The sequence below is a fragment of the Marmota monax genome, unplaced genomic scaffold (genome assembly GCF_021218885.2).
Source record: "Marmota monax isolate L192 unplaced genomic scaffold, Marmota_monax_Labrador192_F-V1.1 WCK01_AAM20220418_F8-fsc00026, whole genome shotgun sequence".
Lineage (NCBI taxonomy): Eukaryota > Metazoa > Chordata > Mammalia > Rodentia > Sciuridae > Marmota > Marmota monax.
Window position 1 is genome coordinate 11,504,528 of NW_026693108.1, and position 17,139 is coordinate 11,521,666.

At 35.3% G+C, this 17,139-nt stretch overlaps 1 protein-coding gene across 1 annotated transcript in view; it reads right to left on the reverse strand.

The window, feature by feature from the left end:
* The window catches only part of Tm9sf2 (transmembrane 9 superfamily member 2), a 59,250-nt gene that overhangs the window by 40,637 nt on the left and 1,474 nt on the right, over positions 1 to 17,139 (reverse strand). The window contains exons 2-3 of the mRNA XM_046454895.2: positions 5,482 to 5,549; positions 3,432 to 3,525 (exon numbers count right to left, since the gene is read on the reverse strand). Of these exons, the coding sequence (XP_046310851.1) occupies positions 3,432 to 3,525; positions 5,482 to 5,549 (162 nt within the window). The remainder of the gene's footprint in view (positions 1 to 3,431; positions 3,526 to 5,481; positions 5,550 to 17,139) is intronic.

Below are 17,139 nucleotides of genomic sequence, written 5' to 3' on the forward strand. Positions count from 1 at the left end.
CTTCTTTATCCCAATTCCTTGGGGAATCTCATCAATTCCATGGCCTTAAAATACCATCTACACACTGAGGATACACACACCTACCCAGGCTGAGGCCCTCCTCCAAACTCTGGTCACATATATTTGTTTTCTCAACATTTCTTTTTTTTCTTTTTTTAATTTTAATGTTTATTTTTTAGTTTTCAGCAGACACAACATCTTTGTTTGTACATGGTGCTGAGGATCAAACCCTGGCCGCACGCATGCCAGGCGAGCACGCTACCGCTTGAGCCACATCCCCATCCCTCAACATTTCTACTTGGATGCCTAATACCTCACACTTAGAATGCAAAACTAACTCTTCCTCATTCCCTATCCCCCACCCCCACCAGCAAAACCTGTTCTTCCTACACATCACATTCTCATTTTAGAAAACAGAAACTCCAGTCTACACCTCAGACCTCAGCAAATACTTTTGGCTCCACCTTCAAAATAAAGCCAGATTCTAAGATTCTATTTCATAGTCCCTTCTTCTCTATTCCCAGGATCTAAGCACTATCAGATCCCATTTGGGCAGTTATGGAATCTCCTAACTGGCCTCTGGATGCTCTCCTTGCACACCATGGTCCATGGAAAATCCTCCAATGCTATCCATCTTGCTCAGATCTAAAGGCCAAAGTCTCCACAGTGCCCTGAATCACTCTATTATGGGGGCCCCTTACCATTCTCTGCCCACATCATCAACCAAGCTCTTTGTTGCTCACCTGCTCAAGTTGTATTGATGTCTTTTTGTACCGTGAACACACCAGGCGAGCTCATACCTTGGGACCTTGGCATTTGCTGCTCTCTTCACCTAGAATACCTTCCCCCAGGTATTCACAAGGTTTACTTCCTTACTTGCTTCAGGTCTTTTATTCAAATGTCACCTTCTCAGTGAGACTTCTTAAATTTACATTTTTTAAATGTCAACTTCTCAGTAAGACTATTTAAAATTGCAAATTCTTTGTCCACTTTCCCTGATTTAGTTTCAGTAGTATTTTCATAAAATACTATGTACTTTAGTAATTTATATTATTTCCTTTCCTCCATTAGAACAGAGTAGAGATTTTTATCTTGCTTGCTCTTACATCCCACCTCTACAATGATACATGGCACAAGAATGGTATCCAACAATGTGTTAAATTGAGTAAATGAGTGAATATGAGTGGTTATACTTGAGATAAGGCTTTATGGTCCTAAAAACTATAGCTCCTGTTTGACAGAACATACACAAAGTCTTACATTGCCGTTTTCCTAACCCAATTAGAAGTCACAGACACAAGGTAGCAAGGCAGGGGGTTTTACTTTATTGTTGGTTGTTAAAACTGTTTTTATTGCAGAGCTAAATAAAATAAGAAAAATATTCTGTGAAAATAAAGGGCAGAAGAATCTAAAGTGAAATGAAATAAAAAATATTGCTCAATACTTTTATGGCTAGTTTGGAAAGAAAAATCTGATCTCTTAGCTCCATGTTTTTATTTTTCTGTGTCTTGGCCTTAAAAAGTGTCCCTTTAGCTTGGGAATTAAAAAGAGTTTGTTTTAACACAAATTCTAAAATTCCTGTAGTGCTAAGGGAAAATGTGAGGTGAACATCTTCTTCCATTTTAAAGCATTCCTTCTATTCTACCTAAACTCCTAGGACAGGGGATCAAGTCTGAAAAGCACCAGGCCCCAAATAGGGGTCATCTGCATACGCACAGTCTTTACACATAAACAGAAATGTACCTGAACAAGCTTCTACTAAGGGCAGTAATCTGCCTTTAATGCCTGTCCCAAAGGAACAGAACCTCCATGGGTTTGAATATTTTGCTGGCTTTCCCTCTGTTCACTGCTATCTGTTATGGGCAGCCTGTATGCTGCTAGAGACTCCTGTTGTCCTTCACTGATGTCCTGATGTTCTTGTCTCCCATCAATTCTGAGGGCCAACACAGAAGTAAACAGAAAAGGCTGAGAGACCACTGGAGTATGTAAGTTGATTGCATTATTTAATAAATATGCCTGAAAATCACCCTCTGCTATAAAAAGAATACAATAACTTTCAAAGTAACCTTTTAAAAATATCACAACAGGAAGTAGTTTCACAGTTGTCATGCCTGCCCTACTAATGCTACCCATGTCCAGGCATGCTGAGTTCCTATTCCCTAATGACATCACCCCATTAGGCCTTCAGATAACATTGTCTTTTTAAAATGTTTAAAATTACTACATTTTTACTGTAGAAAATTTCAAATTAGAATATCTGAAGAGGATATATTAATGGTTGAAAACTATATAGTGGATTAGTCTTGAACAATCATATGCAAAATTCCCCAGGGTTTCACAGTGTAGTCCAGGTGCTGGAGGGAATGAGACAGATAGTGGGAGCAATCCAGACCCAGGGGTTTACTGCACAGATGCTCCATGTAATAAAGTGCGAAGGGAATCAAGGTGCTTAGTGAGAAAGTAGGCAAGGTGGCTAAGTGTGGGGTCCAAGCCACTGAAGGGAAGAAGAGGAAGCTAGGAGATGTAGCTGTCAGGTTGTGGAAGGAGACTTGGGTCAAGTTACACCTATTAAAGTGAACTTCTCATGTGGGCAGATGCCCAAGGTAGAAAGTTAAAGGAAAAAGGCAAAGTTCAGAACAATACATTCAAACATAAACAAATAAATCTAATTTCATTTATATAAGCTTAAAAATATATGGATATTGCCAGGAAAAATTAACAAGAAACTGTGAAGTAGAATTGAGGGGAAGAGAGACTTTTCATTTTGTTTCTTTCTGTACCATTTAATTTTTTATGTGGTAAAATGTCATCATAAACTACTGTAATTTTTCTAAAGGAGAAAGACCACTGTTTTTGATCCAGTAGGAAAACAGTTATAAAGTGAAAAGGAGACTATGAAATGTGGAAGGAGGGGCTGAGGTTGTGGCTCAGTGGTAGCGCACTTGCCTAGCATGCGTGAGGCGCTCGGTTTGATTCTCAGCACCACATATAAATAAATAAAATAAAGGTCCATCAACAACTAAAAAATATATATATTAAAACAACAACAACAAAAACGCACTTCTCTTTAAAAAAAAAAAAAAAAAGAAATGTGGAAGGAAAACTGGCATAAGAGATAATCTACAACACTAGTTGTATGAATGTTCTCTTTTTTTGTGTGGTGCTGGGGATTGAACCCACGGCCTTGTGCATGCAACGCAAGCATGTTACCTATAGAGCTATATCCCCATTCCTGTATGAATGTTCTTTAAGACAGATTTATCAATGATATAATGTAGGAAGGAAGAGGATCCCTTTGAACTGAGGTTTTAAGAAATTATTCCTGTATGCAAAAGAAATGAACTGCTCCTTAGCTACAGAAGTTATCTCAGGCATTTCTGAAGGGGAAAAACAACTGACTAAATAATTTTTATGTAACACTAAATACAAACCTTATATGGTGAAGGTTCAATTCTTTCCCCGAATAATACCTGACCAAGATTTTCAGATGGTCGTTTTCCTTCAGATGCTTGGCAGAAATCAAACCTGAGGAAAGAATATTTAAGTTTTTAAACATAAAAAGAGACTTGGAAATATATAAAATGTGGGCAATACTGAGAGATCTATTACTGATATTCTAACACCTTTTGTAGGTAAATAACATTTAAACTTAAGTCCATGTATTGCAACTCCCCAAAACAGAAATTCTCCAAATATGGCTTAGAATACCCTTGATTTCTAACCAATACTTTTATTAAAATGTAAAGAGAGGCCAGATGTGGTGGTGCACACCTGTAATCCCAGCAACTCAGGAGGATAAGAAAGGAGTTCACAAATTCCAGGCTAGCCTCAGCAACTTAGGGAGACCCTGTCTTAAAATAGAAAGTAAAAAGAACTAAGGATATAGCTCAGTGGTAAATCACGTCTGGGTTCAATTTCCAGTGCTTGGGGGTGGGGAGGTGGGGGATAGGATTTTCACCCCAATACACTGTCTACCATGTCCCTTGGGAGAAAGATGGCTAAATAGGCCCTCAGAACAGAAATAGGCCCTGGAGAAGCATATTTGGTCACCTGTGAGATTTTCTGCTGTAATCCCCTATATTACCAATTGATTTTTAAAATGTTTTATTGAAATGTTCAGCCTAGTTTCAAATTTACATAAAAAGTTAAAGGGCAATTCGTATTCATCCCAGATAAGGGAAGCAGGTGAGACAGTACAGTGACGTCAATCATTAGTGAGATTCCCAAGGCCAAAGTGAATCTCAAAAGTCATCAAATTGATAAAAACTGTGAGGCCCCCAATGAAGACCTTCTACCTCCTGGATACAACAGATTCACTGAGTTCTGAGAAAATCCACAAAGATTCAAGTAGGGATGGTGTTTGGCAAAATTACAAAAGTATTTAAGCCTCCAACATTTATGTAAATTACAGTCCATCCAAACAGGATTTTGTACTTTCTTCTTTTTAATTTTTTTTTAAGTTGTACACGAACACAATTCCTTCATTTTATTTATTTATTTTTACATGGTGCTGAGGAATGAACTCAGTGCCTCACACATACTAGGCAAGTGCTCTACCAGTGGGCTACAATGCAGCTCCATATTCTCTTCTAATACATATTCAGGCATATAGATTCTTACAGAAATCTTCATTTTTGTGTATGCTTTTCTTTATAGCAAATACATATTCTCTTATAAAACCCTTAAACAGGAGAGAAATTCAGGAACTGTTTTACAACCAACACGCAATACAGCTGTTAAATGAATATTATAGGATTTTCATGCAGCATTTTTCACAGTATCAAAAAACTTGGAATCAAATGTTGATAAATAGGGAATTAGTGAAACAAATCATGTATGAAATGTACACAACCTCTACAATGGAGCTACTAAAAAGACTGAAATAGCTACATATTGTCATGGAAAAAGATGTGCAACATATTTAGTGCGAAAGACAAGGTCTGAATCAAATATAATAGTATGAGCCTACTTTTGTTTAAAGCAAAAAGTATAAATATGGTTATTTACAATAGAAATTCAGAGATAAAAATGCAGAGACCACAGATATTAAAGTAGAAGTTCTGAGGACTGATTATGAGAAAGAAGAATTCTGTTTAAAAATGTATGAGGAGGGCGGGGGACAAATTCAGTTGGTAGAGTGCTTGCCCTGGGTTCAATCCTCAGCACCACCACCACCACCAAAAAAAAAGGGGGGGGGGAGTAATAATTAAAGAAATTTTAAGAAAATAAAATGACTTTTGGTACAGTAAACTAAAGGGAATCCATTGTTTTGATTGGCATGTCTGTGGTATCACAAAACAACCTGGAAAGATTACATTTTAGTTCTACCTGGAAGAACACATCTTGAAAATGTTTTCAGGCCCCATATATTATTTAAATGCATATAAATTTATCCTTAACTGTGGATAAAATAGTTTTAAGTGCACAAAATTCTGATGAATCACATAAATTTGTATATAAAAATCAAGCTGAAAAACTCACGCTGTATATTCATAAGGAAGAACAGATTCCACTGAGTCAAGCCTGTTCACAAATAGTTCTATTTCAGCCTGAAAATGAGGAAACACAAGTTAAAGATTTAAGTCATGCTTACAATTCAAAAACATGACATGCTTAAAATGTGAGACTTTACAATATTCGCCCTACTTTAGACTATTATAAAATCCATTCAATGAGTGGATTTGTATTCATTTAAAATACACCAAAATAACTTTCAGAGTTGCAGATGTCTCCAATATTTTTAAAATGCTGAAGTAGTAAATTTTCTAAAATATTAAATAAGACATTTTAACTAAAGACATTCATCACACTAATATAAATGCTGTTTTTTAAAAAAATCTGTTTTCCAAATTCAATATTTCATAATGGAGCACAAATACGATTATTATTTTTAACCTTTTTTATTTCTTAACATTCTGACTGTAACCAAAAAATATTGCCAAGTTAGAAATTTCTACATCAACTATATTAGAAATACAATCCCATACACATGTGCACTCTTAAGCATTGACAGGAGATAGACAATGACCACATGATCTAACTTTGGAGGACAGCTTTGATCAATTTGAGATGGTTGAAAAACAAGGCAGTGACACTGAAGAAGTTCAAGTTCACAATGAGCAGATCAAATGCACGGGGGTGGGGTGGGGTTGGGGTACGAAGGCGGGTATTTGTATCAACTTCCTAGGAAACATGGACAAGTTAACTACACCTACCTAATGAAGCTTTCAAAATTTCTCCCAGGTGTAGATAAAGTGATAAAGTTCCACAGGATCCATATTATCCACCCTCTCAAATAGAGCTCACTGACACTCAAAGCAGAATTCACTAGTGGAAAAAGCCAGAAAGTCATGTGTGCCCTGAAGTAACTTTTGATACTAACCAAAAAATCCATTAAGTAGGAGCTACACTGTTGGGATAAGTATTTTTATGGAGTTAGACCACTGTGGCTGCCTCTGGACTTGATCAGAAGGTTCCCTGGAATGACAAGTCTCACTTGTCATTTTGATTTGACTAAGGCATCACCACTCCTACACTTGCTAACATCCCAAAAGCAAGATGCAATATCTGACATACAACTGAAACAAATGAAAGAGTTAAGCGCACTGCCACTGGAAAAGCAGCACAGCAGCAGTAGAGTTCACGTCAGCTTCCTCATGGGTGCTTCAGTTTCCTAATCTGCAAAATGAGGATTTATCTCCTAGGGATATGTGGATTAAGTGTTAACATTTATAAAATACTTTAAATAGTGCCTAACACTATTTAAAAAATATAATATGAAGCATTATGAAGTGCTACATATTTGTTAAAAAAGATGCTCAGAACAGAAAAGGCCTAAACTATAGTGTCTACCCATTAAAATGATTATCCAATATTCATGATTTATGATGAAAGACTTTCAAATTCAACCCCTACAATTCTATTCAAATGAAACAGCAACTCAATGACAACACAGCCTCTAACACAGTAATTTAATTGTACCTCCTGTATCACTGGTCATTTTAGCTAAAAAAGATGATGGGACATGACATTACAGCATGCTTGAATAATTAGCACAAATATATGTAACTGTTGTGAAGGCAAAATTCCCAGTTGATAGTTTACTCTGCCAAAATAATTTTCACTAATTAGAAGGGGTCAACACTGCTATGAAGATATATCAGAATTCAAATGATCTAGTTAACACATCTTAATGAAGACAAAGAGGTCCCTAAAAAGCTAATCCAATTCACATTTTAAGATTTCTTCCAAAATGAAAAAATGGAGCTATTATATTCTTCACAACTTTCTATGTTTTCAGCTTCAAAATCTATAGACTCACATTGCTGTCACACAAACTAAGTCCATTTTCCTACGATTAGGCACAATTCTCTCAATCTTGTTCTCAGAAGCAGGACTGCCTGGGCTTAAATAACTCTGACACTTCCTAGCTGGGTAACTGTGGCAAATTCCTCCACTTCCCCATGACTCAAATTTCTCATTTGTAGAAGGGTGGTAGTAATTTAGGCTTCAAGCAGTTTCTGAGAAGCTTCAAGAGTAGTACCTGGCAAAAAGTGTTATGTACATTTTTAGTAATATGCAGCAATGAGTCCAAAGGAATTTAAAGTAATGGTAGAACAGTTCTTTCTGGCCACCAGTAGCTACTGAGCACTTTAGGATGTATTAGGCACTTGGAATGTGGTTAATGTGGCTGAAAAAACTAAATTTGAATTTTTTTTTTTTTATACCAGGGATTGAACCCAGGGGTGCTTAATCACTGAGTCACATCCCCAGCCCTCTTTATATTTTATTTTGAGACAGGGTCTCTCTAAGTTACTTAGAGCTTCATTAAATTGCTGAGGCTGGCTTTCAACTTGCAATCCTCCTGCCTCAACTTCCTGAGCTGCTGGAATTACAGGCATGTGTCCCTGAGTCCACCTGAATCTTAAATTTTATTTTAGGTAAATTTAAATAGTCATAAGAACGTAGTGGCTTCTGAACTGGATAGCACAGTAAGAAAAAGAGCACACACTGCTATGTACGTTACCTCTTTATAAACATTTTACTTGTCAATAATCTTGCTGCTTCTGGAAAAACAACTCTTTATTAGTCTATCTCAGGGGTTGGCAAACCTTTTCTGTAAAGGGCCAGAGAGTAAACACTTAAGACTTTGCAGGACATGCTGTCTCTGCTCCCTTAGGGTGAAACAAATGAGTGTGGCTGTAACCCAATAAAAATTTATTTACAGGCTCTGAAATTTGATTTTCATTACTAAATAACATTCTTTTTTCTAATTACTTAAAAACAATTATTTGCTTCAGAGCCCTATAAAACCAGGAGCTGGATTGAAGTCCCGGCCCATCCTTGAGTCTTGCTTTCCAAGTATTTTTTACTGTTCTTTAAATTCACATCTCAGAAGCCCCAAAACAAGGTATAAGATTTAAAGATAGAAGACCGCGATGAAAATTTTAGGACACTGCTCAAGTGCATATGAGTTTAGGATACAAGTGTCCATCCAATGAATGACTAAAGAACTTTTGCTTAGCTTATGAGGCCTTCCCTGAGGTTTTATGGACTATCTTCTGGCTCTAGGATTATAAGATGAAGGAAACTCTCATTTTCAGATTAATTTTTTAAAAAATATTTTTCTTTAGTTGTAGATGGACACGATGACTTTATTTTATTTATTTATTTTTATGTGGTGTCGAGGATTGAACCCAGTGCCTCTAGGCGAGCACTCTACCACTGAGCCACAAACCCAACCCATCTCATTTTCAGATTTCTCTCATATCTCCTGTAAGTCTCTCTCTTTTTTTTATGTGCAGTTGATTTTTATTTTTGCTCCTTTCTTTTAATCAGTGCAGTACCTGAAACTGGTGGTGCTAATTACCACTAATACCTGTTGAGCATATGATTTTTAAACTGTAACTTCTTCCAAAGTTTCTCATTAGAACTTCTAGACATCTTTGATGAGGTTAGACCTAGCTCTTTTTTTTTTTTAAATTTATATGATCACTATTATCCAAAGTACAGGCATAAAAATGTGAATTGGTATGAATATACCATTTATACAACCAAAGATATGAAAAATTGTGCTCTATATATGTAATAAGAATTGTAATGCATTCTCCTGTAAGTCTTAATCCCTCAACAATGAAAGTTCCTCTAGTCTCTGATCTTCTTGATCATGCCAGTTGCTTTTCTTGGGATCTTACCCTATTCTCATATCTTTCTTAGGAGGTATATCATCCAAAATTACAGCAAAATTCAAGGTTTAGACACCAAAAGTTTCATATAAGTACAGAATGATGGTGTTACTTTTCATTAGCCTTTCTGTCCATAAGTGTAAATTCTTCAATGACATTCTTCATCTTTTTTTAATGTGCTTTAACTGATAATAAAGAGCTTAGATCTCAATATAGATTTCTTTTAAAATAATCTGAATTTCTCCATGACCAAATTAACTTACCACTTTTTGCTCTCTCATAACTTTAAAAGATATTCTGAAAGTATATTCCCATTAGTTTTACATTAGGTTACATATGGAGCTTAACACTACTGGAACTTAAAACACTTCATGTGCATTCTCTTTGCTAAAATTAAAATCCAAATTAGCTTCAAGCACCAATCCTGGAAGACTACACAGGTACCCCATAGATTTACTCCCCATCCCAATCCCTTACACTAACCCACAATTTCCTTTAAACTCCTATTCAATCTTATTAACAACCTAGAAATCAAATTTACTGGAATCAGGTGCTGTGGGACACTCCTATAATCCCAGAAACTTGGGAGCTGAGGCAGGAGCATCACAAATGTGAGTCCAATCTTAGCAAATTAGTGAGGCCCTAAGTAACTTAATGAGACCCTGTCTCAAAATAAAAAGGGCTGGGAAAGTATTCAGGGGTAAAACACCCCTGGGTTAAATCCCCAATACCAAAAATAATTTACCGGTTCCCCTTATGTCTATGGTAAATCTGAATAATTCTAGAAGCAAGGAAAATTTCTCTTCCCCAAACCATGTTAGTCTTTTGTTTATATTACTTAGTATTATTTAAATCAATTATTACCAAATTTATTCCATTTTTGTCTAATGCCCAAAAGGAGTTTCACAACCCTCTTCTTCCCCATTTTCTTATGTGTACCTCATTAGTTTTCAGTACTTCATTAGTCTTTCTTGGTATTTTATCTAACATCAAATTCCTAATAAATTGACCTCATATGAACTTTTCCCAATCTGGCAAAACTGAACAAATTCTACTACTAATAAAGGTGTTAACAGTGCCACTTTCCAGGCATAAATTTTAGCTTTGTTTTGTGATTTATAAAGATATCTGTAATTATCAGGGGCTGTCCAAAAAATTTCTACAGTAGAACCTCCCAAAGACAATACTTCCCATAAATCTCTGGCCTGAAAACAAAGCTAATTTTAACAAACATAAACAGGGAATATGACTTCACTTTGGAGACAGCATAGCATTAGACTACTGGGTTCACCTCAAATCCTAGGTCTACTCTCAATAAATAGGTGCTCTTGGTTAAATAATAACTTTGAATAGGACTGAATGAGGAAATAATAAAAATAGTAGGTGCAGAAGCTGGTCCATAGTTGACACACAATAACTATATTTTAAGTGAATAAGCATAGTTGTTATTATCTTAAAGAAACTGGATGTTCCTAACTCTGAGTAAAGGTGACTAGTATATGGAAAACCCCAGGGTTTCTGGGGAGGCCCTTCTCCCCTCCATCAAGGCAGTGGGAGGGGTTTACTGCCATTTCTGGGCCACTACTTATGTCTATCTCATCTTGGTTATTGATCTAGGGAAACAGAACATACTCAGCAAGCACAATTATAATAACCTCATGAGTCAGAGATTGTTTTACTTGAAAATGAGGAAACAAGTTGAAAAACTGAACTGCAGAAACAAAAACAGTGAGTAAATTCAACCATGGATACCATCACTTTTCACTTCCACTGCATTCATTCCTCCACTCTCTTTCTTCTCTGCTCTTGACATTTTCCATGCTTACTTTTAAGGGAAGGTTAGTCTATTATAGACAGCTTCACTAAATTATAGCAGTGAAGCACTCAAATACACCATGACCATAACTTATCTTGGCTACTTTTGTAGCATTTGTTTCATTCTTTCTTTTTAAAACTGTCAGAATCTGAAATTTTAATAATCATCATCTCATAATATGCTAAGAAATGTGAAATAAATATACCTTTAACAGGGAATACAGCCATCTACAATACACTTGTAAATATGCCATATTTGTAAATTACTCTACACACTGACCTTAGCCAAAAAGGAAAATTTCAAAAGCATTGTAAGAATGAGACCCTCCCAATTTGGCATAAAGCAAATGTTATTGGTAGAAAGGAAATGAGACTACGAGAAAGTTTATGGGCTTTAATAAAAGGCTACAAGCTAAACTGTGTGAAAGTATGCCATTTGTTAGACAACATGACATTCATCCCCAAACACAGAAATATATGCAGATAAATATGGAAAAATGTAAACAATAGTTAATTCTAGGCAGTCCAAATAAGTAAAAGGTGATCATTATATCATTCTTTCAACTTTTTTGAATTTTTAAAAATTGTCACAATTAAAGTTGGAAAAAGAAAGGGCTTTAAAATTGAGTGTGGATCTTAGTCTTATTATGAAACATCAAATGAAAACAATGAGAAATAAAGACAGTAAAATTTCAGGTTGAAAGATGTTCTAGAGCAAGAACAATGTTCTCAAAAGAAGTCCATTTATTAAATAAGGGAAAACATTAGAATTTGCAATAGATGTAAAAATCAGAGAAAACTTATAACAAATCCTGAAGACCATGAAAAATTCATTCAGCCATGAATGCTCACAATGTCCACACCTGACACAAAAATATTGAGCATTTGCTTTCAGAGAATTTATAATCCAAAAGAAGTGACAAGGCATACCTTTAAGGAAGCAAAAGAAAAAAGTGACATGACTATTTATATGTTCTTGGTGTAGCTACCGAACCTCTGTGGGATTTAGTTTTATTATGAAAATAACAACTGCTATAACAGAATTGTATTTAATTTCTCTTAAAATTATCTTTCATTCTAAACATCTTTATTCCTCATTGAAGAATTAATCAAGTCAACCTCCTTACGGAAATTTGCCTTAAACTGAAGACAGCCAACTCTAAGATATCACATACCTAACTAGACAAGATTCTTAAAGGTTATTTCCCTCACATTCCAACTTTCAAACTATCTCCACCTAGGTTATTACAAGTATGTAAAGTTTAAATATTAAACATTTTAAGGAAGTAACCAAATCCTAAATCATTTAGATAAAGCAAGACTGATCACAATTTTGCACTAAAATATTTTTTTATGGGCCTGGTGCAGAGGTGCACACCTATAATTTCAGCTACTTCAAGAAGCTAAAGCAGAAGAATCAAGACCAGCCTGAGCAACTTAATGAGACCCTGTTTCAAAAAAAAATTAAAGGCTGGGAATTTAGCTCAGTGGTGAAGAGTTCAATCCCTAGTAAAGGGCAGGGGAAGGGAGGGAGAGAAAATAAAGACAATTTTATGAAAATGTTTTTATTTAATTTATAGAGTTCTATGGTCTCCCTTATAAATCCTTTTCCCAGATGTACATTTTAATTTCTAGTTTGAATCAGCCCATTCTGCATCTGATCCCAACTGTGGTGGCAACTACAATCTACTCTATTGCCTTAAGGAACACAGGCCACACAGTAGGACTGAGGATTTTCCCCATTTCCTCATCTGTTGGTTTCTGCTTTCATTCTGCCTTATTCCACTGCCATCACATCTGTCTCACCCCACACCTACACCTGGATTTTCAAGAGAATGGAATCTCATGGAAGAAATATGACTTTGTAACAAGGATCAAAGAAAATAACTAGTCAGTCACAAAAAGGTATGAAATACAAAGGTATAACCATTAAAAAAAAAAAAAAAAGGAAAGCTATGGAAGCTTCACCTGCTTAACCTTAGAAAAATCTACAGCAGAAAATTCTAAAGAAGGGAAGTCTTAACTCAGACATGATAAAAAAAAATCCCAAGAGGAATCTTTTACTGGAACTCACAAAGGGATGTTCATAAGCTCTGAGCTATGTGACTAGCAATGCCAAGAGGTTGATCTATATGATCAGGGCTTTTTCCCTCACACCCAAGAAAAATGAAATTTCAATTTTAGACTGAATCAAAGAACAGAATATAAAACCTGACTCCTTAAAAAATAATTACATATACATACAGCATTCTGTTGATTGTCCACCACATTGATTCTGGAAGTTCAGAATTTTAAGAAGTCATGGTTCTCCAGAGAGGAAGCAGAGAAGCAGCTGCAGCATGGACAACGGAGACCACACAGTAGACCCCAAGTGGTAAGGAGCCAGACTTTAGAGTCAGCCAGTCCTAAGCTTGTTTGCATGCTGGCCTTCCTCTTACTAGCTATGTATACTTGAGACTGCTATTAAATCTTACTGAGCTTCCCTTTCCACACTAAAAAACATCACTGAGTTGTTATAATGTGCTAGGTATCTGAAACACAAAAATTATAGTCTTTATCATTAACAAAGGTAATAGTTTTGAAAGAGGAGGAACAAAGGAGAAAATATTTCATCAATTTCCTCCAAATCCTTTCACTCAGCTGGGCACAGTGACACATGCCAGTGATTCCAGTTATTCAGAAAGCTGAGGCAGAAGGATCATAAGATAACTTCAATAATTTAAATGGCAACAGAGAAGGAGCTCATTGAGCACATGTAAAGTAGCTACAAGTAACTACAAAGCTTATTGAGAGAACACGATGACAGAAAACTGCAAGGAAGAATAGGGAAACAGAAATTGGGCGATATGGCTGAGAGCACACAGACCAGTCCCTGCAGAATTTAGGTGTGCTGTTTTTTGTCTCAGGGATGTAACAAGTGGAGCACCTGTCTGTGACTTTGTTTTGGCAGTTCCATTATACACCTCTGGAAGGAAGAACAATTGTTAGATCATGTACTCAGTACTTCTTCCTAATGCCAGATATGAAACAGTATAACCAACAACCACACACCTGTAAGTTTCTAGAAGTTAAGAATCAATGTTTTTATTCCAGACAAAAATGTGAGATCATGAAACTAAATATCAATAAATATTTATTATCTATTTCAATAAGTACACATATAAATTATGTATTTTTTCTTTAAATACTTCAAAATCTTCAATCTTTTTCCAGAGTCATATTAAAATAAGTATAGTTACTTTGGTTTTATATCTGTTCAGAGCAACATTCAGGATTGTTTTCTTAAATGTGACACATTCCATATTTAAAGGCAACTGTTCCCAAAATAGGACACAATTTTTAAAAAGCTTATAAAAATACCAAGAAGGCAGAGTTAGAAGTGTGATTCTAAGTTTCCTTTTTATCAAAGTTGTTAAACTCAGCTGGGCACAGTCACACATGCCAGTGATTCCAGTTATTCAGGAGGCTGAGGCAGAAGGATCATAAGTTTGAGGCTAACCTCTGTAACTTAGAGACTCTGTCTCGAAAATAAATAAATAAATAAATAAACAAGCAAACAAACAGGGCTGGGGATGTGGCTCAGTGGTAAAGCATCCCTGGGTTCCATCCTCTGTACTGCACACACACAAAAGTTGTTAAACCAATTCACTTAAGACTTTTTAAAATTTTTTTCTTTTATTGTGGTTAATTAACCACTAGGGGGTTTATTTGGTCAATTTTCCTTACAGCACAGGAAAGAAAAATCTTGACATCTTTCATCTAAGAACAAGATCTATATATGAAACAGTAAAAAAGTAGCAGATGTTTTTGAGAGATGTTTTTAGTTCTCAGGTCTGAATTCATGTTGATGAGCCAATATTACTTAAAAGCAACAAAAATGGACTGTTCACCCATCTTCAATTATCAGCCATCAAAACCCCATTCTGCATGCCTGACAGCTGATCTAAAGCTGAATGGCATGCAGCAACTAACTGAAATAGTAACTTTTACAGATTAAACGAGAAGTACTCTATGAAACATATTCACTTCTGACTTTTATTCTACTTATTGCTGTCACATATGATACTGGAAAGAAATCCTATAGCTCAATTCTTACTATAGTTTCAAAAACTAATAAAATAAGGCAAATAAGAGAAAAAAGATTCAGAAACCTCAGTAACAGTGAAAGTAATACATTAAAAATGTGATGCAGCATCACACAGCTATTAAATTTATAAACAAAAATTAAATATCATAAAGAAACAAGGCATCATTTAGTTTGGGACACTATAAATTAAACCTATTTTTCTTGAAAAAAATCTGGCAATATTGAATAGAACTGTAAAATGGCTTCTTGCCTTTGAGCTAGTTATTTTATATTTGGGAATATGCAAATAATTTCTAATACCTTCTAGCAAAGTTGTTTATAATAGATAAACACTGGGACCAATCTAAATGCACTACATGCAAGAAACAGTTAAGCAAACCAGAGTATAATAATAAGAATGAAATACTACATAGTTTATAAAAAGTAATAAGAATGCACATTGTTAATATTAGAATGTATGCACATGTAATGATAGAAGTGAAACAAAACAAAAAAGCTACAAAAACACAGCTGCAGTATTTATGAATGTTAAGACCATAAATCAGAAGTGAGAGCAACATAAATAGAATTTTATGTTAATTGGATTCCTGTTTCTCTGCTGGAAAATAAAACATAATTCTAAGGTGACAAAATGACCCAATTCTCAGTGTTCTTCTGTCTTCCAAAATACATACTGAGTTAAATGCAGGACATGGACTTCACAGTAAATGCAAAAACTATACTTATGCTGAAGATACACTTGTTTATATTTTAAACTATTTTATAATACCAAATAAAAATAATAGACTGTACTTTTCCTCTTAGGAAATACAAAATATCTTTCAAGGGGAATACATAATAAGCAAATATGATCATCCTTCTCTTACAGATTGAAAAACCAACAGAAACAGTATTAACAACTTGCCTAATTCCTGACTCCCTACCCTAAAAGCATTTTTGGAAATAATTATTACTATTTACAACTCCTGCTTCTAATTTAAGTTGCTCCTTCTGTTATGAATAATGTGTACCGGACTGACCTTCTCCAGAAACATGGAATGAATGAGAATAAACCATTCACCCTGATTGAAGTAATACACATTTAAACTGTTTACTGTTACTGATATTTCATATCAGCAGAAATATGAAAGTTTACTTTAAACTCTCTACACAAGTTAGTGAATTGTAGAGAAAAGATGCTGGAAGCACATCTTCTTCTTCTTCTAAGAGTTGCTTCCATTGGCCAAGATGTGAAAGTGACTGGCAACAAAAGATGAAAACCCAAACATTTCAGAAAAGTGATCTGCCTTCCAAAAGGATCCTCCAAATAAACCAAAAGCAGCCACTTTAAATAAAGACCTTTTGAGAAAACAAAAATCTAATTGGCAGACTATAAATTTCACTCTTCATTTTCTAAAATCCACCTCAAATGTTACTTCCGCTCTACAGCTTTCCCTGAAGACCTCAATTCACAGATGTTTCATGATTTGTGCTTTAGAGCACTTTTGGGCCTACATCTTTTATAATGTATAGGATTTCATTATCTGTTCATGAGCTTATGTAACTTACTTTCAGGTTCCCAGAGGGCAGCAATATATTGTTCATCTTTGAGGAATTAGGAATATAATATGTAATAGTTGTTAAAATTAAATTTAAAGACCAAATATTAGGTAAAGGATGGCTATTACAACATTTAAAAGAAAAAAAAAATGTGCTTGTTGGATGTGGTGGCACACACCTATAATCCTAAGTACTAAGGGGGCTGAGGCAGGAGAATCAAAAATTAGAGGCCAGCCTGGACAATTTGGTGAGAGCTTGTCTCAAAATAAAAATTTTAAAAAAGAATTAGGGATGTAGCTCAAAGTGCTCTTGGGTTCAATCCTCAGTAACACACACACACACACACACAAAACAAACAAACAAACAAAAAAAAAACACCACTGTGCTTGCAAGACTAGCTCGCTCTTCTACTTGGAAGCACAATATTCTTTTCAGTCAGGATCCTCCTCAAAAAGGAGCCATAGCTTCTTGGAAAGCAGGGGTAGAAGAGTTAATTACTGAAGTGCTAATTGT